At 42.9% G+C, this 25,392-nt stretch overlaps 2 protein-coding genes and 1 long non-coding RNA gene across 10 annotated transcripts in view; 1 reads left to right on the forward strand and 2 right to left on the reverse strand.

Annotated features, from left to right (window-relative positions):
* Positions 1-586: 586 nt before the first annotated feature.
* On the forward strand, positions 587-12,346 carry LOC134036979 (myosin-7). Its single transcript, XM_062482204.1, has 39 exons — positions 587-698; positions 838-877; positions 1,226-1,438; positions 1,705-1,848; positions 2,006-2,162; positions 2,284-2,311; positions 3,214-3,322; positions 3,424-3,516; positions 3,700-3,763; positions 3,852-3,950; positions 4,041-4,144; positions 4,237-4,375; positions 4,458-4,576; positions 4,722-4,871; positions 4,979-5,149; positions 5,285-5,594; positions 5,675-5,745; positions 5,880-6,085; positions 6,166-6,289; positions 6,404-6,540; positions 6,625-6,880; positions 6,956-7,198; positions 7,284-7,460; positions 7,553-7,698; positions 7,770-7,860; positions 7,949-8,338; positions 8,438-8,564; positions 8,666-8,784; positions 8,922-9,118; positions 9,368-9,551; positions 9,653-9,818; positions 9,933-10,057; positions 10,141-10,449; positions 10,555-10,758; positions 10,846-11,142; positions 11,271-11,375; positions 11,488-11,583; positions 11,669-11,803; positions 12,227-12,346. Exons 3-39 carry the CDS (start codon positions 1,238-1,240, stop codon positions 12,245-12,247), a joined length of 5,814 nt encoding a protein of 1,937 aa, XP_062338188.1. The 5' UTR covers positions 587-698; positions 838-877; positions 1,226-1,237; the 3' UTR covers positions 12,248-12,346.
* Positions 11,925-16,704, reverse strand: LOC134037043 (uncharacterized). 2 transcript variants are annotated; one of them, XR_009932480.1, is made up of 2 exons: positions 16,139-16,704; positions 11,925-12,711 (listed from the first exon to the last, which is right to left on the reverse strand). It is a non-coding gene; the product is annotated as an uncharacterized LOC134037043 (long non-coding RNA). The 2 variants fall into 2 exon arrangements; XR_009932479.1 differs by lacking the exon at positions 16,139-16,704 and adding an exon at positions 13,823-14,031.
* A 1,233-nt stretch (positions 16,705-17,937) lies between these two features.
* Positions 17,938-25,392, reverse strand: part of map4l (microtubule associated protein 4 like) — a 37,642-nt gene continuing 30,187 nt past the window's right edge. For 4 of the 7 annotated variants that reach the window (XM_062482237.1, XM_062482235.1, XM_062482231.1 and 1 more), the window contains 6 exons: positions 24,513-24,563; positions 23,273-23,365; positions 22,553-22,634; positions 22,273-22,379; positions 21,906-22,080; positions 17,938-21,691 (listed from right to left, as the gene is read on the reverse strand). In XM_062482237.1, the coding sequence (XP_062338221.1) occupies positions 21,687-21,691; positions 21,906-22,080; positions 22,273-22,379; positions 22,553-22,634; positions 23,273-23,365; positions 24,513-24,563 (513 nt within the window). In that variant the 3' untranslated portion in view covers positions 17,938-21,686. The remainder of the gene's footprint in view (positions 21,692-21,905; positions 22,081-22,272; positions 22,380-22,552; positions 22,635-23,272; positions 23,366-24,512; positions 24,564-25,392) is intronic. The other 3 variants (XM_062482232.1, XM_062482234.1, XM_062482233.1) reach the window with 3 other exon arrangements.

The raw sequence follows: 25,392 nt of genomic DNA on the forward strand, positions 1-25,392 counted from the left end.
TACTAATGTCACACATTAACTCCTCTTAAGTCTACTGGGTGATTGAGAATGGCATGGTGTCCTACTCCTAAATACATACTAGTATATATTTTTGAAACATCAGTATAAACAGATATACTTGTGGCATGGTGAAACCTGCCAAAAATCTTATTTGAAATCTTATTTTTATTACTTAATATTACCTTGTACATATTGCATTTGTTAATATTACATTGGCAACATTTTATTTTATTGGATCATGGATAACGATACCTGTAAAACTATATCAACGTCTTTCTTAGAATAACTGCATCATCTAAATGGCGTCCCAATACAATATTCAAAGGCAATACCCTCACTACATGGTCTTCAAGTAGTAAAACTGTGTCTCTTGTGAGTACATTTTGAGAGTGATGACAAAGGAATTCCCCAATTGTCTATTTAAAGATGGGGTTGTCTTCCATTCACTGCTTGAGGAAAACAAGGATTAATCACAACACTCCCTGGAACTCCTAATATGGACAAGCCAGTGACTCCATCATTGATAAGACTATCCCAGCTGATTTCTATATTGCTTTCCACCACTCATGAAGCCCCTCCATATACAGACACAATGGAATTCCTGGTCACAGAGATGCACCTCCATATTAGGAAGAAGTGCTTCATTTATAAAGAGGACACATGGTTGGAGCCCCAATAGGTCACTATTCTATCTCAAGGTAAGACAAAAGAACAAAGCTCTGGACTGAAACAGAAAGTGCTTGGAACTATGTGTTATTTTAAAGATTGGATAAAGAATTACGTATTCGACCATATTTAAAATACATTCAATATCTCATAAATTTTCTTTCTCAACAGGACCAGCATACCCTCATTCTTTTCTACAGGGGTTGATAAGGTAAGACATCTTGAAATCACAAAAATCTACTAAAATAATGTTTTATTGATTGTATTCTTTGGTTTGACATCACTGCAATTAATTTGAGTTACTGATATTTTTGTAAAAATCGAAGCTTAAGAGAGACAATATCTAATAGAATTAGGGACAATACGCAAACCTAAAGAAAATCAGTATTCACTGATGCTACAGAAGATGCTATACATTGACATTTGAAATTGAGACAATAACAATTTAAATTGATACCATTTAAAATGTCAAAACATTTACATGTTATCAATATGTAGACTACGTAGGACAGAGTGAATAGGTTAATATATAATTGGCCATGTCATTTCCTTTACCAAGGCACAGTGAACCATGGGTGACGCGCACATGGCACAGTTTGGCACGGCCGCCCCTTTCCTGAGGAAATCAGACAGGGAGCGTCTGGAGGCCCAGACCCGACCCTTTGACATGAAGAAGGAATGCTTTGTTCCCGACACTGAAGAGGAGTATGTCAAAGCATCCATCACGAGCCGAGAGGGAGACAAAGCCACCGCTCAAACTGAGAGGGGGAAGGTTAGTCAGCTCGGAGAACATCTTCCTCGTAACTGGTCAACCAGGACATCTAGTGGTAATAGATGACACTCAAACTAAAATGATTGTCACTCGTGCATCCCCTTTAAAGAAACTGCAATCAAATGTCAAGAACTTTTACCAGGGTTCTAAATCTTCAAGACTTTAATTGGCCAACAGCACAAATTAATTTATACTTAACAAGTTGTGAATAAAAAGCTTAACCATGGAAAGTGCTCTTAAAAATTATCTTTTGAATACTTTTGCAGACTGTGACCGTGAAGGAGTGTGATATCCATCCTCAAAATCCGCCAAAGTTTGATAAAATTGAAGACATGGCCATGTTCACCTTCCTCCATGAGCCTGCTGTGTTGTTTAACCTCAAAGAGCGTTATGCAGCATGGATGATCTACGTGAGTATTGAAACACTGACTGTATTTTCTGATACTCCACACGGTGGATTAGAATAACATAGCTGTTGAGTCTTACAAAAAAATAACATCCTTGGAAGACAATTCAACATCAGTTCATCCCCAACAATAGTGTTGAACTTTTTCCTATTTTCTGCAGACTTACTCTGGGCTGTTCTGTGTGACTGTCAACCCCTACAAATGGCTGCCAGTCTACAACCAGGAGGTGGTGGAAGCCTACAGAGGAAAGAAGAGGGCTGAAGCTCCTCCTCACATCTTCTCCATCTCTGACAACGCCTATCAGTACATGCTGACAGGTAAGAACAAGCTACCAAGGATAATCATGCTACCAAATTGCTTCTTTTTCAACAGTAGTACAAATAAAGTGAGCCTGGTATTATTAACTGGTATTTGACCAGCTCCATATTTTACTTTCAGACAGGGAGAACCAATCCATTCTCATCACGTGAGTTATTTCTTCTCTCCCCCCCCCCCCCCCCCACACTATAATCTTTCCTCCTTTAGGTATTACTTATTTTACTGTAACTCATTTTTAGCATTGGCTTCAGCCAGTAACCATCCTAGTTAATGTATGGATGGAGATGTGATTTGCTGATATATCCATCACGTTAACAGTTAATGAATACATTTTGAAATCAGGTGTTTTTGGAGTCAATGAGGGGCAGCCCATGAAGCCTGACCAGGAGAAGTATCTTATACAGAGACGTAGTCCTGGTTGGGTGCTGAGGGAACCTTAAGGGTGAACAGTATTGTGCATGTTAGCATTGGTTAAAGCACTTTCGGAAAGCTGAAGTAATGACATGATGGGCCATAGCTCCTTACAGCAGTAAGTGCAGTCTAACACTGCTCACATGGTAGACAGGATGGCTGAGAAAAAGACTGGGTCTGGCTTGTTTTGCACGTATCTGAAAGATATATTTGGAATGCTCTCTAATCTAATGTTTATAAAGGAGACATCTAATGAATACTATATAAAACAGATTAAACTACTGTGTGTGTTTATACGGAAAGAAACTTTCCTATTTTGACTACACAAACCAATACAAATACCTTGAAGGATGAGCATCTATAGGTGATCTGCTTTTTTGGGATGAAGGGTACGAATATAGTGACTATTAGTGGTACCGACTATATAGAGGATGTACTTGTATATGTCAGGTGGAAACATCAAAACAGCAAATTGTAGCATGAGTACCGTTCAGTAGTTCTGGAAATACTCAATAACTCTACAGGTTTGTTTTGAGCATCTTGATGCATCTCTTTTGTTTTGGTGTTAATGCCTGGCATTTTGAATGAGCATTATTTATTTTCTTCTTTAACTAACATTAAATGTATTTGTGTCCTCAGTGGAGAATCCGGTGCTGGGAAAACTGTCAACACCAAGAGAGTCATTCAGTACTTCGCCAGCATTGCAGCTGCAGGAGGGGGGAAGAAGGACACTGGATCTGAGAAAAAGGTTTCCATCAGAAAATCCAATAAAGCACACATCATTTGCTATCTAAAAACACTGGATTTGGAGGATTGCAATCACATGTTGCCATCTTGTATTTGTTTCAGGGGACCCTGGAGGATCAAATCATTCAGGCTAACCCAGCTCTGGAGGCTTTTGGTAACGCCAAGACCATCAGGAATGACAACTCTTCGAGATTCGTAAGTTTCTGATTGTGAAGTTGATAAAAATGATAATGATAAAGATTTGTGAGTGTCTATTAGGCATTCTGAATGATGCTGACAGAATAGAACAGAGATAAGTACAATCATATGTTACACACATGTTTGCCCACAATTCTGATTCATACTGCCCAATTAATATAGTTGACTGTTGCTTTTTAGGGAAAGTTCATCAGAATCCATTTCGCAGCGAGTGGAAAGCTGGCTTCTGCTGATATTGAGACATGTAAGGGTGGACATGCTCCATTACGTTTCATACCTTTCAGTATCAGATAGAGAACAGTCTTTAACATTTACATACGTTGCCATATCAGATCTGTTGGAGAAGTCCCGTGTGACTTTCCAGCTCAAGGCTGAGAGAGACTACCACATTTTCTACCAGATCCTGTCCCAAAAAAAGCCAGAATTGCTAGGTAAATTGTGAATACTACAAGGTACTAACAAAATAGCAACTTTGTTATAGGATTCAGATGAAAATGAGACCTTTTGGTTTTGTTTTGCAGAGATGCTGCTCATCACCAACAATCCGTACGACTATGGTTTCATATCCCAAGGAGAGACCACTGTACAATCCATCAATGACTCCGATGAGCTAATAGCCACTGATGTAAGTTAAGTTGTTAGAAATTATGTTATAAACTGATGTTAGAAACTGTTAGTGATGCTTTGTTGGTATAATGTACACCCTGTCTTTCTCAGGATGCCTTTGATGTGCTGGGGTTCACTCAAGAAGAGAAGAATGGCATCTACAAGATGACTGGTGCCATTATGCACTATGGAAACATGAAGTTCAAGCAGAAGCAGCGTGAGGAGCAGGCAGAGGCTGATGGCACAGAGGGTGAGAGTTGTTCCTTGGATGTCTGATACATTTCAGACTGGACCATGTCATAACTTCCAGAGGCAACGCTCTCTTTCTCCAGATGCTGACAAAGTTGCATATCTGATGGGCCTCAACTCTGCTGACCTCATTAAGGGTCTCTGTCATCCAAGGGTCAAAGTAGGGAATGAGTGGGTCACCAAGGGACAGAGTGTCCAACAGGTAATCCTGAAAAAAGGAATAAAAAATCATTCAACTTACTCTCGCCATGACCGTTCATAGTTAACCTTCTAAATTTCCCTTTAGGGATAAATATAGATACATCTAATCTAAAAAAGGTTCTGTAACATTTGTATGTCCTTCAAAGGTGAACTACTCCATCGGTGCACTGTCCAAGTCAGTGTATGAGAAGATGTTCCTCTGGATGGTGGTGAGGATCAACCAATCCTTGGACACCAGGCAGCCACGCCAGTATTTTATTGGTGTGCTAGACATTGCTGGTTTTGAGATTTTTGATGTAAGTTCTAGCAACCTGAATGTCTTATAATAATTATGTTTTTCCCTATAAATATAGTTATTATGTACGTGATGGTTGTTATACTTAATATGTACTTCCTTTTGCAGTTCAACACCTTTGAACAACTCTGCATCAACTTCACCAATGAGAAACTGCAACAGTTTTTCAACCACCACATGTTTGTGCTGGAGCAGGAAGAGTACAAGAAAGAGGGAATTGAGTGGACATTCATTGACTTTGGTATGGACTTGCAGGCTTGCATTGACCTTATCGAGAAGGTGAGTTGTTTGGCGTGTACAAGACAATGTAAACAGTCTGAGTGCGTTTAGTATTAATTAGTTAATGAATTAATTAGTTAATGAATTAATTAGTTAATGAATTAATTGTGTGAACAATTCATCTTTCTATTTCAGCCCATGGGTATCATGTCCATCCTTGAAGAGGAGTGCATGTTCCCCAAGGCCAGTGATGCTACCTTCAAAGCCAAACTTTATGACAACCACCTGGGCAAATCCAACAACTTCCAGAAGCCCAGGATTATCAAGGGGAGACCAGAGGCCCATTTCTCCCTGGTTCACTATGCTGGCACTGTGGATTACAACATCGGTAACTGGCTGGTGAAGAACAAGGACCCTCTGAATGAGACCGTTGTTGGACTTTACCAGAAATCTACTGTCAAGTTGCTTGGGGTCCTTTTTGCAAATTATGCTGGATCAGAAGCAAGTAAGTCACAACCACATAATTGGCACATTGTCTGTAAAACTTGACTGCATTTTCATGACATGATACGTTATCCATGACAGGTGATGGTGGAAAGGGCAAGGGAAGTAAGAAAAAGGGTTCCTCATTTCAGACAGTGTCCGCCTTGCACAGGGTGAGTACAACATTATATTTCTAATCTAAAACCACAACACTTTAGGAAGGGGCCTACAAAGGGGAAATGGATTGGTACTGTATTGTGAAATATGTTTATTTTAAGTCTAAGACAGAACATCATTGTTACTACAGGAGAACCTCAACAAGTTGATGACCAACTTGAGGTCGACTCACCCTCACTTTGTGCGCTGCATCATCCCCAATGAGACCAAGACTCCTGGGGCCATGGAGAATCCTCTGGTGATGCACCAGCTGCGCTGTAACGGTGTCCTGGAAGGCATCAGGATCTGCAGAAAGGGCTTCCCCAACAGGATCCTATATGGAGACTTCAAACAGAGGTTTAGATTGCCTTTTGCAATTGCTCTTTTGAAACAAGGAGTTTAAAGATTAGGACTAACAGATGCTTCATGTATGACAGATACCGTATCCTGAATCCTGCTGCTATCCCTGAGGGTCAGTTCATTGACAGCAAAAAAGGAGCAGAGAAACTTCTGGGCTCTCTGGATATAGACCACAGTCAATACAAGTTTGGACACACTAAGGTAAAACAAATTAATTTCAAAATAATAATAGTAAAAATGAGGCGTCTTAAAAAGGAATCTTTTAAAGTATGTTGATTTGCTGTTGTTAATATGCTCTCTTGGAATCTCTTCAAGGTGTTCTTTAAGGCTGGACTCCTGGGGACTCTGGAGGAGATGCGAGACGACCGTTTGTCACTCATCATCACTGGAGTCCAGTCAAGAGCTCGAGGTCTACTTGCAAGAATTGAATTCCAAAAGATTGTCGAGCGCAGGTCAGACAAATAATGAACAAACCCATTGACTTACCTAGGGGTGCTATGTTGTATGTGTATATCATTGAATATACATTTTCACAGGGATGCATTGCTTGTCATACAATGGAATGTGCGAGCCTTTATGGGGGTCAAGAATTGGCCCTGGATGAAGCTCTTCTTCAAGATCAAGCCTCTGCTGAAATCGGCTGAGTCAGAAAAGGAGATGGCCAACATGAAGGACGAGTTCCTGAAGCTGAAAGAGGCCTATGCAAAGTCAGAGACCCGCAGAAAGGAACTTGAGGAAAAAATGGTCTCTCTTCTCCAAGAGAAGAATGACCTACAGCTGCAAGTCCAGGCGGTAAGCTTGAACAGTCTTCATTTTTCAGATGTTTTTTATTAGTTTAGTATGAAATATTTACAATTGTTTTGGCAGGAGCAAGACAACCTCGGCGATGCTGAGGAGAGATGTGAGGGGCTGATTAAGAACAAGATACAGATGGAGGCCAAAGCCAAAGAGCTGACAGAAAGACTTGAGGATGAGGAGGAGATGAATGCTGAACTCACTGCCAAGAAGAGGAAGCTGGAGGATGAATGTTCTGAGCTGAAGAAGGACATTGATGATCTGGAGCTTACCCTGGCCAAAGTGGAGAAGGAGAAGCATGCCACAGAGAACAAGGTCAGATCAATCTTTGATTTGTTGAGTGGTTTTGAAAACAAAGACATGTCAACATCTTCTGGTTGCTCAACATCTTTGTTTACAGGTGAAGAATCTGACTGAGGAAATGGCTGCTCTGGAAGAAATCATCGCCAAGCTGACTAAGGAGAAGAAAGCTTTGCAGGAAGCTCATCAGCAAACACTGGACGACCTGCAGAGTGAAGAAGACAAAGTCAACACTCTGACTAAGGCCAAGGCTAAGCTGGAGCAACAAGTTGATGATGTGAGTCCTGTCATGTACATTTAGAAACATCAAAAACATACTTTTGTAGACATTCTATATGTTTCTGAGACACTTTTAATCTTCTTCCTCAGCTTGAAGGTTCCCTGGAGCAAGAGAAGAAGGTTCGTATGGACCTTGAGAGAGCTAAGAGAAAGCTAGAGGGGGACTTGAAGTTGACGCAGGAAAGCCTAATGGACCTGGAGAATGATAAACAACAACTTGAAGAACGTCTTAAAAAGTATGTAATTTCTATTAAAACATTTCACCAACATTTCCAATTTATTTAAATATATATCCCCTCCCCCACAGAAAAGACTTTGAAGTCAGTCAGCTCAACAGTAAAATAGAAGATGAGCAAGTAGTTGGAATCCAGCTTCAAAAGAAACTGAAAGAGCTTCAGGTAATTAATGACTTTGAAACAAAGGGTCTTAAGTGTGTTCAATATAATGTACATCATTCCAGAAAAGATTATGGATCTTTCTCTTTAGGCCCGCATTGAAGAGCTGGAAGAGGAGCTTGAGGCAGAGAGAGCTGCCCGGGCCAAGGTGGAGAAGCAGAGGGCAGACTTGGCCAGAGAACTCGAGGAGATCAGTGAGAGGCTGGAGGAGGCTGGTGGAGCAACAACAGCTCAGATTGAGATGAACAAGAAGAGGGAGGCTGAGTTCCAGAAACTCCGCAGAGACCTCGAAGAGGCCACTCTGCAGCATGAGTCCACCGCTGCCACACTGAGGAAGAAACAAGCTGACAGCATGGCTGACCTGGGAGAGCAGATAGATAACCTGCAGAGAGTGAAGCAGAAACTGGAGAAGGAGAAGAGTGAGGTCAGGCTTGAACTTGATGATGTGATCTCCAACATGGAACATATTGTTAAGTCTAAGGTATGACCACATTGGTTTTGTACAAAGTTTTTGGACATAAGGTCTTTCAAAATATCTACCGTGTACTCAATATTTACATAAAAACATGTCCTTTTTCAGACTAATTTAGAGAAGGCTTGCAGAACTCTGGAGGACCAGATGAGTGAATACAAGTCCAAATATGAAGAGAACCAGCGCAGCATCAATGATTTCAGCATGCAAAAATCTAGGCTGCAAACAGAAAATGGTACATTTGTTGTCCCTTATCAAAGAAAACAAATGGCATGTGAAATTCGTTCCTGGCTTCAGACTAAGTAAATGTCACAAATAATTGCTCTAACCTTCTAGGTGAGCTTTCCAGACAGCTAGAGGAGAAAGACTCTCTTGTTTCTCAGTTGACAAGAGGCAAGCTATCTTTCACTCAGCAAATTGAAGACCTCAAAAGACAGCTGGAAGAGGAATCAAAGGTGACAGATAAATACTGACTGAAGTTACTGTATCAGAAGTGCTAAATATATGAATTGCCTAAAAACAGTACATAATAAGCTGCATTCATAGATTACATGAATCTGACCATTCATATTGGAAAATTATTGTTTTCCAGGCAAAGAATGCTCTGGCTCATGCAGTGCAGTCTGCCCGCCATGACTCTGACCTGCTGAGGGAGCAGTTTGAGGAGGAGCAGGAGGCCAAGGCAGAGCTGCAGCGCGGCATGTCCAAGGCTAACTCTGAGGTGGCTCAGTGGAGAACCAAGTATGAAACTGATGCCATCCAGAGGACAGAGGAGCTGGAGGAGGCCAAGTAAGACATTTGAATTTGTCACATTGAAATAATGTAAAACATGCAAGAAATCTCCCATGAAAGATAAATTGTTTTTTGTTTAGCAGATAAGCTTTTTGTTTGGGTTATGTTTCTTCTAAAATGTAAGACGAACAAAAGGTTTCTCTGTTAGATGACTGTGCAGCTATTAGTGGTACATTATGGTGTTAATAATCTATGAACAAAACATGTAAATAATTCCAGTCAGTAACATCTGATTCTTCCATCCAGGAAGAAGCTGGCTCAGCGTCTACAAGATGCTGAGGAGGCTGTAGAGGCAGTGAATGCCAAATGTTCCTCCTTGGAGAAGACCAAACACAGACTCCAGAATGAGATTGAAGATCTCATGGTGGATGTGGAAAGGTCTAATGCTGCTGCTAATGCCTTGGACAAGAAGCAAAGAAACTTTGATAAAGTAAATCCTATTTTCTGGTATTGATCCTGACATGATACATTTTGAAAATAGAAACAAGGCTTGATCTTTCATGCATAATGTGTTGGACCTACTGATTCTAGGTGCTGTCAGAGTGGAAGCAGAAGTATGAGGAGTCTCAGTGTGAGTTGGAGAGCTCCCAGAAGGAGGCTAGGTCTCTGAGCACTGAGCTCTTCAAGCTGAAGAACTCTTATGAGGAAGCTCTGGATCATCTGGAAACCATGAAAAGGGAGAACAAGAATCTTCAAGGTAGGATTTCTGTTCAGGACTCTACAAATGTGACAGAAGTGGTTTGGAATGTCATTTGTTTGTCATTTGTTATCCGTACCAAGTACATGACAATGCATCATCTTTACATGTCAGAGGAGATATCCGACCTTACTGAGCAACTTGGTGAGGGAGGAAAGAGCATTCATGAACTGGAGAAACTCAGGAAACAGCTGGAACAGGAGAAAAGTGAGATCCAATCAGCTTTGGAGGAAGCTGAGGTAGGAACACTAGATTACGTTTGTCATATTTACATCTATTTGTATATATATGGAAACTAAAACATCTCAAACATATCTCCCAGGCTTCTCTTGAACACGAGGAAGGAAAGATTTTAAGAGCCCAGCTTGAGTTTAACCAAGTGAAGGCTGACATTGAGCGCAAGCTGGCTGAAAAGGATGAGGAGATGGAGCAGACCAAGAGAAACCTGCAGAGGACCATTGATACCCTGCAGAGTGCCCTGGAAGCAGAGTGTCGCAGCAGAAATGAGGCCATGAGACTGAAGAAGAAGATGGAGGGAGACCTCAATGAGATGGAGATCCAGCTCAGCCAGTCCAACAGACAGGCAGCCGAGGCCCAGAAGCAGCTCAAGTCTGTTCATGCTCATCTCAAGGTAAATCTGAAAAAAAAAACACCTGGGGTTCATGAGGTGATCGGATGGATAAGACACAAAATTGTGTCCGTACCTCACCAATGTGTTCATCCTTGGGTCGTCTAGGACGCTCAAATCCAACTTGATGATTCTCTCCGAGCAAATGACGATCTCAAAGAGAACATGGCCATTGTGGAGAGACGCAACAATTTGATGCAGGCTGAGCTGGAGGAACTGAGGTCAAGCCTTGAGCAAACTGAGAGAGGTCGCAAGCTTGCTGAGCAAGAGCTGCTGGATCTCAGTGAGAGGGTGCAGCTGCTGCACTCACAGGTGTGTAAAAGATGATAAGGCGCCGGCAGCAGTTACAATATTGTTTGATTTATATTTAACTCATCTTTATTGCAAACACCACGGTAGAATACCAGCCTGCTGAACCAGAAGAAGAAGCTGGAGTGCGATACATCCCAGCTTCAGACCGAGGTGGAGGAGGCGGTGCAGGAGTGCCGAAATGCTGAAGAGAAGGCCAAGAAGGCCATCACGGACGCGGCCATGATGGCCGAGGAGCTGAAGAAGGAGCAGGACACCAGCTCTCACCTTGAGAGGATGAAGAAGAACATGGAGCAGACCATCAAGGACCTGCAGCACCGTCTGGACGAGGCCGAACAGATTGCAATGAAGGGAGGGAAGAAGCAGATGCAGAAGCTGGAGGCCAGGGTGAGTTACTGTCATCATCAAAACTGTTGAATCGTTACTTGGCTACTAACTTTTACACACACCTGGTCACACATACCATATCCATCCCACCAAATATTATTTCGCAACTCAATGAAATTTGCTCACAGGTGAGGGAGCTGGAAAATGAAGTGGAGTCCGAACAAAAAAAGAGCACTGAGGCAATCAAGGGAATCCGTAAATATGAGAGACGCATCAAGGAACTCACATACCAGGTGAACATTTGCACTTCTATTACTTGGACTGGCACAACCTTGCACAATATTTGAGCTTTTCGTTTTCTGGAGAGTATCGCTAATTCATGCTGTATTCTATATGTGCTCACAGACTGAGGAAGACCGTAAGAACATGGCCCGCCTGCAGGACCTTGTGGACAAGCTGCAACTGAAAGTCAAAGCCTACAAGAGAGCTGCAGAGGAGGCTGTAAGTGTCACACAGGACTTCAGACATTCAAGATGTGTCTTTCTTTGTGTGCTCTATTTGAAATGAAGTATTTTGTGTTGAACAGGAGGAACAGGCTAACAATCATCTGGGCAAGTTCCGGAAGATCCAGCACGAGCTGGACGAAGCTGAGGAGAGAGCTGACATTGCTGAGTCTCAGGTCAACAAGCTGCGTGCCAAGAGCCGGGATGTGGGATCCAAGGTCAGTGGAACTTCTTTTAATGAATTGTCAGTAAACTTCATTGATGCCCCAGTGTGTTTTCAGTACAATAAAATGACACATTTTATTCATCAAGAGTCCTTGCCAAATAAACAAGACGAGAAACATTCTAAAAATCCATTTATTTGTCCTTTAGAGAATATCATAACATACTGCATTCTGCTTATATAAGTAGTGAACTGATTAGTTGATGAAGTGCAATTGCTGACTCTTGTGGACAAGCCCATAGGAACATGCCAACACATTCCAATAAACATAAAGAATAGCCTGTATCACATTGCTGACTTCTTGAACCTAACCTAACCTAGGAAAATCCAGGATGTCTTCTAATACATTTTCAATATACATTTTCTTATAACCCTTTCTTACCAATGACTTGCCTTCCCTGTCTTTGTCTCTTTGCAGAAGGGACACGATGAAGAGTGAAGCACAATCCGAGACCTTCTGAGACCTTCTGTGTCTTCTTCTCATTACCTTTCTCTAAAGAATTCAAGTAACTGTAGAATAAAGTATAATTGCATCAGCTTTCAAGTGTCATTATTCTTTAAATGGTTTATGGTCATCTAAAGCATATCTAGCAGTCCTTCAATCCTTTATCAATTTAATTAGATTTATGAGAAACATATCTATATATATTTACTAACTGTATAGAAAAAAAAGAATCCTCCATTCAGGACAGAACTGTGACAAAAAGTATTTTAAATATATGCCTGATGAGGCAGGTTAATATTTATTTAGGATTTTCTTTTTACATTAAACCATCTCACGTTCTGTTCTTTCTGAGCACCTGTGCAGAGGCTGGTCATCCCTTAATCTGTCTCTCCTTCTGTCCTCCGCTGGGTCATGTTTGGAGCCCTCCCTCGGGTCCTCAGTCACCTTGAGGTCCAGGCCTGAAGGGAGGAACAATGTGGCACCCATGTTAGTCACATAAATGACTGTGCATAGTACTGAACAGGACAGTATCTAGGAATTACAATGAATGTAAAAATCAGCTATTTGTTGGTGTAAATGAGACAATGAAAAAGAAAATACATGGGTGACACAGGCCCCTTTTGTAATCCCAAAGAGGAAATTGACTACACCATCAAATCTCCAACATATTAGACATACAGACACATTTTCATGTGAATAATTCTCATAAAAAAAACATGACCTTAGAAAAAGTAATCTCAAACATGAAATTGGAATCCAGACATGTAAGGCAATGACTCTGACGGGACGTTCTCATGGAATTGCTCGAGAACAAACAGGGCTAATAATAGAAGCCTGTTTCAGACCACAAGAGTCAGGTTGCGGCGCATGACGGAGAATACCGAGGACAGATCCCTGATCAAAGGACGAAGAGCACAGCTGAGAATGGAGCCGCTTTTGATGGAAGGTTCAACCTTCACAACAGATCTAATTAAGGACCATTAGCTCAGAGGGCACGTATTAGAGAGGAGAAATGTAATAACATGGATGGAGATGAAACAAGTTAAAAATAGGAGTGAACAGAGATGACATTGTGGTCTACTCTCAGAAGAAGAACTTGAATGTGACAGTAACCTTGAATATGACAGTAACCTTGAATATGACAGTAACCTTGAATATGACAGTAACCTTGAGCTCTCATGACTACGTGTGTTATCATTGACCGTGGATTGGCAACACGTTACCGCCCTTCAATTTGTACTAGCAAAATGTCAGGTGGGTGCAGGTGGTCAGCAGGTGGTGACCACTATGCTGCTGACAGTACATTACATGCTTTAGTCTTCAACCCCACCATCTTTATGACGAGTTTGTGAGTCTCCCATTCATTGTGTATGTTAACATTATGTTTCATTCTGTCCATTTAAGCATTACAAAAAGAACGCACCTGGTATTATCTTATCTAGATTTAAATGTATAACTAATTTGGACTATAAGCTATCCCTAACCCTATACTAACCCAATCAAGTCTATTGGAATTAAAACTGTCATTCAAGTAAGTTTTCATGTTGAGGTCAAGGCAAACAGCCTTACCTTAATGTGTTTACAAGAGAACATGTCTGAAGTAGACAGCTGTCCTACAGATCATCTGATTAATCTGTTTAAACAAAAGAGAGAACATGGACTTCACATGGAATTCACACCAACAAATCTTCACAATATTGGACCAGCTTTTCATTGTGGTATTACAGCCCTGAATGAAAAGATTTGGGCTAACAACATTAGCTGTGTATAAGTAGCTTATCTTCTGTGATGGCATTTTTTGATATAGTTACTAAGAATGTATTTTTTAATAGACTGAGGTTGTGTTTAAACAAATGGATGTTGCAGTTGGTCTTAAGGTATTTATGGTGTTGGTTTATGATGCCTGATTGAGAAGCTAGGGGCACGGAGGTTGGGGGATGTTTGAGTTCTGTGGCCTAAAGGGAGATGGGTAGATGGATCAGTTGATCTAGCAGCCCTGACCTTTTGGCCGAGGAGATTGTGTCCTGTGTCCTGTTTGTGTTTCATTAAGGGTATCTTTACTGTCCTCATTTAGAGAAAGAGCCGTGACATCAAAAGACTTTGGTCACTTGACCTGGGGGGTTATATTGTCTTAACTGTCACTGACCAGTGTTAGCCAATCACAGAGACCACTGCATTGATGAATTGAACATTTATTAGGGGATCTGTTTTAAGTGTATAAAAGCACAAGCTTTATGATTGTTCTTTATCACTCTGGCGAACGACCTGTGGATCAGAAAAGCTTTGTTTAATATTACGTAATTGTATAGTCCAAATAAATTGTATTAAAACCACATCTCTTGACTGTTCGGATCTACACAGTGCCACTTGAATTTCCACCTTTACACTTCCAAATATTAAAAGTGGAGCCGAATCAACAAGCATGACCGCATCAAAAGGACTAACATGGACCTCCAACAATAGTCCCAGTCCCGTTCCTGGTGCAGTATCAGTCACCCAAGGTAGGTGCACAACCGTGCTTATTACTGGAACAATAAACAACAGCTGACCATGTCCCCTGTTAATGTCCTTGCTTGCTTCTAACCAAAGAGTTTAGTATTCTATATGTGCTCATTTTGTATCGTACAATTACAGAGCAACTGCTGTGGGAATCGTAGTTTTTTTGACCCCACACGAAATTACAGGAGCAAATCGAGGAAGTGACTTGACAGGCTTCATGGAGGAACTTCAGTCATTTGCTGGATGTTCACGGGCGTTAGGATCCACCTGTTATCCGTTGTTCAGATATTTGAGAAGCCCGTAAGTTGAGCCAGCAACCCATCAGGAATGTCACAGGGTTATCTTTAACACCACTGATACCAGCGATAAAAGAAAGGAAACTCATGCCATGTCAACAAGATTTGAAGTTGAGGGCACAGTCTTTATTGGACGGAGCAACAGAGGGTGACTATGAAAAGTACTGTGACCTTGGCCTAGCCTTGCTTGTCTATGGACAGTTGTAGCCTTTTGTGGTCCCATTGTCCCTCTGACATTCACCCTGCATGACAAAGATGTGCTGTAACCTGCGTAGCCTAATACAAAACGTTTTATAAAACATAAGACTCAAGGCCAAACAGATTTCATTTTTACTATTGTTACTTAAAGTAAAACTGTAGAGCTCAACGTGTGTCTTAGTGCTACTTGTCTCTGTAGCCATATCCCTCTGCTGTGCAATGATGTTTGACTCTCCCCTCTGGTGATTCATAAATAACTTAAAATTTCAGGTTGGAGAGCTTAAAAATGAAGTAGAGCCTGAACAAAGACAGACCATGTCATGGGAATCAGAAAATATGAGAGACGCATCGAGTCTCAGGTCAATAAGCTGTATTGTGGGCTCCAAGGTACAGTACTCAATATTCAGAGTTTGAAAGCAGACATGGATGATTCTCTAAAACTGACATTTATTTTAGCAATAGATTCACAAAAAAAAACACTTTTTACTGTTAACATAACATGTCTGGCCCTACACGTGTGTTAGTGTATTTCCATGCTGTATACAATTGAGTTCAGAGTAGAGGGTTAAAAAAAAAAATTGCCTCATTGGCCTGATGGCCCTGGGCAAATACATGTTTGTTTTTATACCATTAAACCCAGGCAGTCCTTGGCCTAAAAGGCCATTAGGTTTTCAGCCTGTTCGTTACATCGTTTCATGAGAATTAACTTAAAGTTAATGTATTGTTCATGATTTTGGTTTCAGAGTCTTATTTAAGGTTCATAATTCCTTGACCCAATGAGTTAATGATCTAACAACTGCCAACCTGAACACAAACCCTTAAACTATATTAGCTAATAAAGAACAATTATACATATTGTATTTACCATAGGATAGCGAAATGGTCAACCTACCTTGTGTGGGTTTTTTTTTTACAGCGGGTAGTCGCCTTTAACTCATTGGCAGACCTCCTTCCCTGTTCCATCTAGAGGCGCTGCATTCCACAATGGGGTCTTAGCAGCAGATATGCTGGAGACAAAACAGAGTCAACGTGAGAAACACCCCAGGCCTCTTTCCAGCACACACACACTTATCCAAGCAATATTCCAATGACATACAGAGCATCAAAAGCTTTGTGTGAATGTATCAAAACCACTCGTCAAAAAGGCTCAATCTTCAACCTTATCCGTCAACTACAGCTTCCTGATTTGTGATGAGTAGCTCGTTCAAAGGATCATCTTCGGCGAGAAAGTCTTTCTGTGAAGGTCCTGAGAGAGAACCCCAGGAGACACTTCAGTTCCAGCAGCCTCAGCTTAATGTCGGACCGATGGTAAAGAGAAGAGAAACACAAGGTGGAGGGTACCGGCACGATGACCTTTGAACCCCTTACATAAAAACATATAGCCTAACAATAGCCTTCTCTGAAACCCTAGCCTGCTCCAGTTTCCCACTTAAGTGAGGCAAGATATCTCACACTGTTTCTGACCCATACCAGGTGATAAAAGTCATAGACAAGGACTATCAACAGCTGGGAATGGAAACATTTCACCAAGAGTTGGGCTTAGAATAGCTTGTCCTTATGGCTAAGAAAAGAGCAGAGAATTTTTTGACAAGGACAAGGTCTCAACGTAATGTAATAAACATTGAGCTAGCACTGTCCTCTGATTTATTTCATGTTGATGACAGTGTATAGTTCTGTAGAGTGGTTATTATGTGAGTGGTTGGGTTTGTCATGACTACATGACTACCATTCTGTTTTTAGACTGTAGCCTGGCTACTTCATTCACAAATGTAACATAAAAAAGCACAATTTCAGTATGTGTTTTGTAATATAGTTTGTTTCCTGGTAACTCACCAGTTACGTGTGCTAGTGTGCTATCTTGACTCCACTCAGGCCTAATCCCCTAGAAGATACCACTGTTAAGGCCCGGTTGATAATCTCATCAAGTGGTAACGTTGGCAGAATATCCTATCTCACAGACTCGAGTTCACATACCTAACTGCCTCCTAAAGGCTTGCAGCTGTCTATAACCGTAAGTCAGGCATCATATTTGAAGACGAAATCCAACAGCAAGTAAAGAAGTCAATCAATAACTATATCATGCACTTTCTTTCACTATGAAAACCATTAGTGACCTTCCTGGGCTCATATACTGTGCGATGTTGAAGGACAGGTGAGTGAGGATGGGAGACTGAAAGCGGGCAGCAGGTGCTCCCTTTCAGGCGGCAGGACATGTGAGCACTAATAACACTATGGTGTGAAAGGACCGAGGCGGGTTAAGTTACAGTCATGACATTTGGGGTGTTATGGTCACTTGTGCCTTCACTTGTGGCAGTGGGTTGACAATGAACTTTGTTCTGCGACACAGTCGGCTCTCCTCAATCAGTATGTGGCAGCTGGCAGGAATTTGTCTCACAGAGTTGTCTTTGTCTTGAAGGATAAAGAGAAGAAAACAATGCCTGTCAACAACATTTTAGTCAGGGTGTGTCTGGGTACAGCAGGCAGGATAGAGCTCACCTCAGAGTAGCCCGGTTGGTATGATCAAAGCAGCTGCATAAATGCATCCCCTGCATGTTCCCCTCTATTCGTAGAACAGCACGTGTACGACAAGGTGGAACCTCATGGACGGTCTCATGGACTCATGGAATTTTTCATGTTGTTCACAATAATAACAGAGAACAGAATCACAGAACATTCAGAAAAAAACACATATATGTTTGGATTTTCGTTTTATTTCAGGATTAATATTCACATCACTAGTTAACAATTAATCACAAAGAACATCTCTTTCATACCAAATATTCATTACATCTCAATTCAAATGGGGGAAAAACAATGAATTCTATCTATGACAGATGTCTCTACGATCCATTGTCTCCTACATGCTCTTATGGTGTGCCTTATGGAATACACATTACTGCAGACAGGCCTCTGCATGAGGAGAGACACAGCCACAGGCTCCTAGTTGCTGTGTAGGAGCACTACTGTACACCACATGCCAAAAGACAGATGCTGTTAGTCTCAAATGGTAGGAAGGCAGGGATGTCTACACCACATTTAGGGGCGGTGTGTCAGGTGCCGCATGTGAAAGCACAACTTTTGACCTTTGACCTCGCAATTCCTGGGTCCTGTTTCTGTTCATAGCCACTCTGCTGACCAATAACGTGATACATATTTAATAAAAAACGGTATACTGTAGTGTATGCAACCATTATCAGTGTTTTAGTTTTGTCAAGCAGTTTAGTTTTGTAAAGTTTATAGTCTAACTAGAGAGTGCTTTCTTAGACCGACCATCTCTGAATCCGGACTATTCTTAGTCTTGTCCGCAGTCCCCATACAGGACTTGACACACCTCATAGTCAGTCCCATTGGATTTAATACGTCGTTTCTTAACGTGGTCTCTAAAACTGAACAAAATCTTCATACATATGTTCATAATCTTGCATCTTTAATACATTACATTTTAAAAACATTCTTGTACTTCAGCCCTTTAAAAAAAAGGCAGACTCCGAAAAGAAACAAATACCCTCCGTTAATGGGCTCATGAATGTGAAAGCTGCTCTCAAATCCACAAAACCCTGACAGCAACGTTTTTTTAATATCTTTTTGAGATAAAAACATGTGAGGTGTCTATTTACAATTGACTGTATGGAGACTAGAGGCAGGTGCGGGTAGGGGATGGTGAAGTGTGTCCAGGTAGTTGGGAAATGCTGGAGGGGATGAGCAGTATATTAACCAAAGTGACTCCAAACAGGTACACGGAGAGCTGACTGCAAGTGAGTTGACCATCAAACACGACAGTTGACCACCAAACTCAAGCAAGCTCTATACCATCACCGACTACAAACATGACCAAAAAGAAGAAGCCACCAAGAAGAACAGATCTGATCGTCCAATCACACCGACAGTTCACTTCAAGGGTTTGATCACCAATACTCCATATAAACAAAGCGGGGCGTTCAAAGTGCTTAAATCTTCTACTTTCATCGCTCCCTTCTGGGTTTATTACTGGAGACGGGGGTGGAGGGATGGGGGCAAAAGGGGGTGTTTCGGGCACAATATCCTCATAAGGTGCTTGGTTTTATTCTTGACATGTCCATCACTTGCTAATTCATTATCTAGGAGTGCCATAGAGGATCACTATTGCGTTGTGAGAAATGGATACAAAACAGAGTTACCATCACTCACTCTTTCTGTCACTGCACATCGTTGGGCTTAATATTATTCTATCAATTATACAGCATTCTATCATCACAGTGTGCAACTACACAGCCACCAGCACATGTATCAGAGTTGGACAGCAGAGAGCCAGGGCGTGCTTCACTTCCTGCTCTGGGTAGGCAGTAATACCACAGCTCCACCATAGCATGCTGTATTGTTTTTCATAGCCCACTGGCTGGAAAGTCTTCCTCTTCATGAGCCGAACTTTCAGTGCTTCAAAGGCAACCGGGTGCCTCGTAACATGCTTAACAGCAGGAGTGATCAGAGCTCAACATGGGCTTTGGGCCTTTCGGCTTATTGTGAGACCATTGCATCATCAATCCGTGACACTGTTGTCCACTCACACACACATATTACTGTACACCCTGTCATTCAAAATCCAGTTTGAACTACCCTGCTTCTGTGTCAGAAAACCTAAAGCTAGTTAGTGAGGATGACTTATAACTCATTGGTTAAATAGAACAGAATGTTTGCTTAATCAGTGGTGCCCTATCCTGGCATAATACTGTCAACATAAATGTTGGGAAAAATGTTTAGCAGCCAGTTGAATTGCATCCTATTTAAGACAGCTCAGTAGTTAAGACAGCTACAAAAGTTCCCGTGTTACATTAAGACTCCCATTTTTGAACTGTGAATCAATTTAAAACCTTAATTTGTCTCTCTATTGTATTCGAATCCTTTACCACACATTAGTTATTCTTGCATATAACTTTTCGCAAAGTTTGGTCAAATTTTACAGTCTTGATCACTCTCGGAATATAGGAATAGGTCATTACTACGGGGATATCCCAGCCACACTAATCAACCAAGAGGAGGCCTTGCCTTACTCTGATTTCTGCCAGTTCTAGGCATCCAGTCTCAGTCTAGTAACCATGGAGGTTCATCTCTCTCTCTCTCTCTCTCTCTCTCTCTCTCTCTCTCTCTCTCTCTCTCTCTCTCTCTCTCTCTCTCTCTCGCTTTGTCTCTGTCTGTGACTGTACCAGACTGTAATGAATGTAGCAAAGAATCTTGAACCCTCAGCGAGGACGGCTGTATTGCTCTCTGAGAGACGTGAAACATTAAGAGGGAAAGGGTATATTGACGATGGAACAATATAACGACACAGCCCATTGTTATACAATAAATTACGTAAAACACAATACAGAGTTTTTTTTCATTTTTTCTTTAAGAGAGAGATGTTAAATATTCTACCGGTTAAACAGCCTACAAGGTTCATATTGTTGTGAGTGCTGTTTCGGTGTGTGTGCTGGGGGTGGTGTTGGGGGGTTAGGGGGTGGGGGGGGTAGGGTCACGAGTTTACAGAGGGGATCTAGACATAACATATTATTGGCTAGGAGTACAGGGGCGTGGCTTCGTAGCCCCTGTCATTGGGATCACATGAAAGTCCCACATGCTCACAAGGAGGGGTGCATCTCTAATAGCCATATACAGTATCATGGACCGTTTACACTACATCTCAGGAAACCTCTGGGGTCCCCATAGGGACAGTGTTACTACGCTCATTAGAAGGGATAGGTAGGGCAGATCTTTACCAGTAGGGCTAGAACAGTTACTTAGATAGCATTGGCTGGCTGTGAGTCTGTGGTGAGCTAGACATTACAGTACGGTGACAAACTGTGAGTGTGGTGGATGTAGTCATTGAATATACACAGTTGTGGTAAGTGCTGAGGCTAGAAACTAAGGCAGGCAGGGATTCCCTTGTCTCTGCGCTGACATGTCAGTGAGCGTCTATGCTAGTGGGTTCACTCCGAGGCCATCTACTCCACTCATCACTGCAACATTTAGCCAGGGCCATCCAGGGAAGGCCAGAACCACACTGAACACCACCACAGGAGACACCTGTGGCTGCTCTCTCAGGGTGGGTTCTACACTCACTACTAAGCTGGAGAGACTAGGACAGAGAGATACCACGAGGGAGAGAGAGTGGTGAGAAGAGATACTGTGTATGGTTGAGGTAAAAAGCAGGATCTGGGAGCTGGAATGTGCTTGAGTCCTCGTTCTGCTAGCATCCAGTAGTTTGCCTCGCGGCTGCCCCTTGGCCGGGTTTGGGGGAGTAGGAGGGACTGGGTTGGGGGGGGGGGGGCACGGGGGTCTGGTGGGCTGGGAGAGGAGGCTGGCGGACCCCAGAGTAACACTGAGAGAGGTGCTGCGATGGGGGTGAGGGGTTGGCAGGGAGATGATGTCTGCGCCGTGGGTGGAAGCGAGCCTGTGCATTCTGGCCAAAGCTCAGACAGGGAGACTCAATCTGCAGGGAGCAGGGGGAGAGGAGAAAAGAGAGAGGTAGAGACAAAAAAGCAGAGAGATGACAGAAGAGAGAGACAGAGATTAGACATTAAACAACCCACGAAGGTCCATACACACAAATAGCAAGACGTATTCATTCACTCGCACTCAAAGCACTACATGCAGGCTGTTTTATGCAATTGCAGCAGGGGGATTGAGATTGAAGAGGTACGAACTTGTCTCGGGGATGCGTTTGTCCATACCCAGGGTGTCCCTCAGCCCCTCCCCACCAAAAGGAGTGGGTGTAGCCTGCTTCAGGCCGTTCTCCTTAGTCATGCTTCCTGGAGGTGCAGCTGGAGCACCACCAGGAGGGGATGTTTTCCCCATGGCTTTCTCCCGCACCTCCTCAGCCTGTGGAAACAGGAGAAGTCTTTCAGAGAGTGGAACACACCGAGGCAATCACAACCTCTAGTGGACAAAACCTCTCAAGGCACTGGGCATGCCTCTCACAGACACAGCTATACCTGCGACGACTATGAGTATCGCACGAGTGAAATGGCTTTTTTTGACTTGGATAATAAATTGGATTGAATCAACCCCCACCTTGTTGTCTCCATTTCCTATCTCTTCACCAACGTTCTCCAAAGAGCCAATCTTGGACTTGGCCTTGGTGTTCACCTTGTTGGACTCGATTTTCACATCGCCACCTCCTGGGGAAAGTGAGGGATAACAGAAAAGACAAAGTAGAACGGAAATGAAGAGAACAGAACAGAACAGAAAGGAAAAAAGAACAGAGTACAAGTTTATTTGAAATGAATCTTTCACCTCAAACAGTGCGTCTTGCAAAGAGGAATTTCATCCATCAGGTTGCTAATAGTCTCACCTGGCTTGTGCTTGATGTTATCCTTGGAGCCACACTTGGAAGTCACCTTGCTAAGATCCACTTTCTTACTCAGGATCTGGACCTTGGAGACAGCACACACACACACAAAAACAAAAAACTCAGCCACACATACGATAAGCTATGATGGAGAATGGACCATGGAAAATACCGTAATAACCTTCAGATCTTCTAGACAAACGACTTACTTTCACTTGTTAAGCATGGATACTTAACGTGGACAAGGTTAGGTTTGCAATAAAGATGTGTTTTGGTTTGGTATTCACCAAAAACATTTGACTGTTGTGCAATGCAAAAGAGTGAATACAAGACAGATAGAAAGCTAGATTCTTCAGCCCAGTTAGTTTTGGTTGGAGACAGCTTGCCTGTACACCTGCAGTACAGTCACAGTGTACAGTGTCTATGGCAAATGGTAAAGTCCAATGGTATATGATTATGGAGCAAACAGCCACAATGGAACACCATCCCTGACTCCAACATTAACCTCTTCGCCCCCAGACATTCAGGACCGAATGGGTAACAACAACATGGCCGACATTCCACCCAACCTATCAAGCAGGTTGCTGGGCGTAACTGCCATTTGGAACTCCAGTCAGTCAGATGCGCTGGGGGTGGGGGGTTAGAGTGGGGGTGTGGGGGGGGGCGGATGCCGGGGGCGGAGGTTTGATGTTGAGACTCGGGGCGGGTGTCGTAGCTACTTACGTTGCCTCCTCCAGGGACATGCTTGATATTGTCTTTGGAGCCGCAGCGCGAGGTGATGTGGCTGAAGTCCAGTTTTTTGTGGACTATCTGAACCTACGAGACAGCACAGCAGCACAGGGACAGGTGGTCACGAGAGACGAGCGTTAGTGAGGGTGGGGGGGTGGGGGGTGCAGCAGCCGGCATGAAAGAGTGAGAGGCCTAACACTGTAGCACTCGGTGAGGAGCATCAACACTTAAAGCTGGAGTGGGCAGCCTAAGTGTTAACTTATAATCGGCTTTCATCAATGGCTTTGAGACTATTGCCAATTATCTGTACCAAATGTTCCGATAAATACCAAAACACACACACACACAAGCTTGCATGCAAGTGCATTTTTCATTAGTGTCATGTCCACTTCTGAGTTCATTATCATCGTCACATTGTAATGGTGTTGTTACATTACAGAAAGCTTCTGAGTCACAATGGAGTGTCTGTTTTTAGATCTGTAGGCAGAGAGGCCTGCTGGGTAAATGAGTTTATGGCTCTATGATGACGCAGGTATCATCATCAGAGAGGGTGAGTCATCGTCTGCTCACCACAACGCACGGACCCAGCCAAGATCTGTCTGCCTCACTACTAACACTGCCCTTCAGCACACACACACACACACACACATGTATGCACAGATACACACACAAACAGCCAACAGGTTGAACTCACACATTTAAATGTGTTGTACGTATCACAGATGTTAAAAGACAACCACTCTCTTGGCCTTAATGTCATGCTGCATCTATAGCTACTGCCCACAGTCTCTCTGCAGAGGCATTCTTGTCCTGCTTGGCTTCATTCACACATAGGGAATGAAGTGCAGGGGAAATGACAGGTCTCCAGGTGACAACGTCCAAAACAAGGTGACAACAGTTCTGCTACAGTATAGGAGGGCTGTATTTCAAATCAAAGCATTCTGACAAGGCTCGAAGGAGCAACAGTTGTAAATAAAGCCCTTCAAAGAAATTCAATTTGTCGGCCTGCAGTCTGTCCGTCCGTCCGTCTGTCCGTCCATCTGTCTGTCTGTAGATGCGTGAGGTGTGTGTGTGTTTGTGTTCAGATGTGTTCAGATGCCTAACAGTCACTGTCAGTACATTTATCAGTGAAAAGAGACAGTGAAGATAGTGGATGGGTGCCAGTTAGGATGAATCAGATGGTGGAGGAGTGTGGGGGAAGGAGGTGGTGGTAGTGACGATGGGAGGGACTCACTTTGGCCTGGCCGGTCTGTTTGGCATCAGTCTTTCCCTGGCTGGAGGAGACCTGGGAGGAGACAACCACCCCTGGGTCAATACCAGGACATAGGGCTGCTCGGCTCACTAGCACCAATCAGGAACCAGGATAATGGAATGTATGGCTCAGTAGCACCAATCAGGACTCAGGGTAATGGAAGGTGTGGGTCAGTACCCCTGATGCATTATCAGGAATACTGAGGCGGATGAAGGGAGGTGAGCGGCTATGTGACACCTGTCCAGGACGACGCAAGGGTTTTGTGTGCACACTGGGCGAGGAGAGGCGGCGATATTTATCTGCCGTCTGCCTGTGTGACTCCCTCTCACATTTCTCACTGTGACTGACAACCTTGGGTAGAAGGACACTGTCACAACCTACGGAAGAAAAACGAGTCTACAGCCCAGTGTTGACCGAGCAATTGGCACACAGCAGTTGTGATGATTTGTATAAATGTAATTCCTTTTCCCCCACTTGGCTGGTGGATATAGGTAACGGCAGCTGGTGCCAGGCTGCTAGATGGGTGGAGGCAGCTGTCAGCTCTGATATAGAGAGATGAGAGAGGAGACAAAGAAAGAGTGACCGGCATGGAGGGTGTCTGTGATGAAGATATAGAGAGACAGAGAGAGGAGGGTGGAGGAGGGTCTGCAGTGGATGGAGAGAAATAAAGAAAGGGAGGTAGATTGACTTGGGAATGGACAGATACAGAGAGATTGAAGGTGAATTAGACTGAAAACAAAAAGACAGATAGAATAACAGAAAGACAGACTGATAGAAATGCTCTTTGGAGAAGCATGAAGGCATGCAGTAATGATAGAGTAAGAGAGTAATGCTGCTCGCGATGTGATGAGGGGGAGCTAAG

This window comes from Osmerus eperlanus, chromosome 16 (genome assembly GCF_963692335.1).
Source record: "Osmerus eperlanus chromosome 16, fOsmEpe2.1, whole genome shotgun sequence".
Taxonomy (NCBI): domain Eukaryota; kingdom Metazoa; phylum Chordata; class Actinopteri; order Osmeriformes; family Osmeridae; genus Osmerus; species Osmerus eperlanus.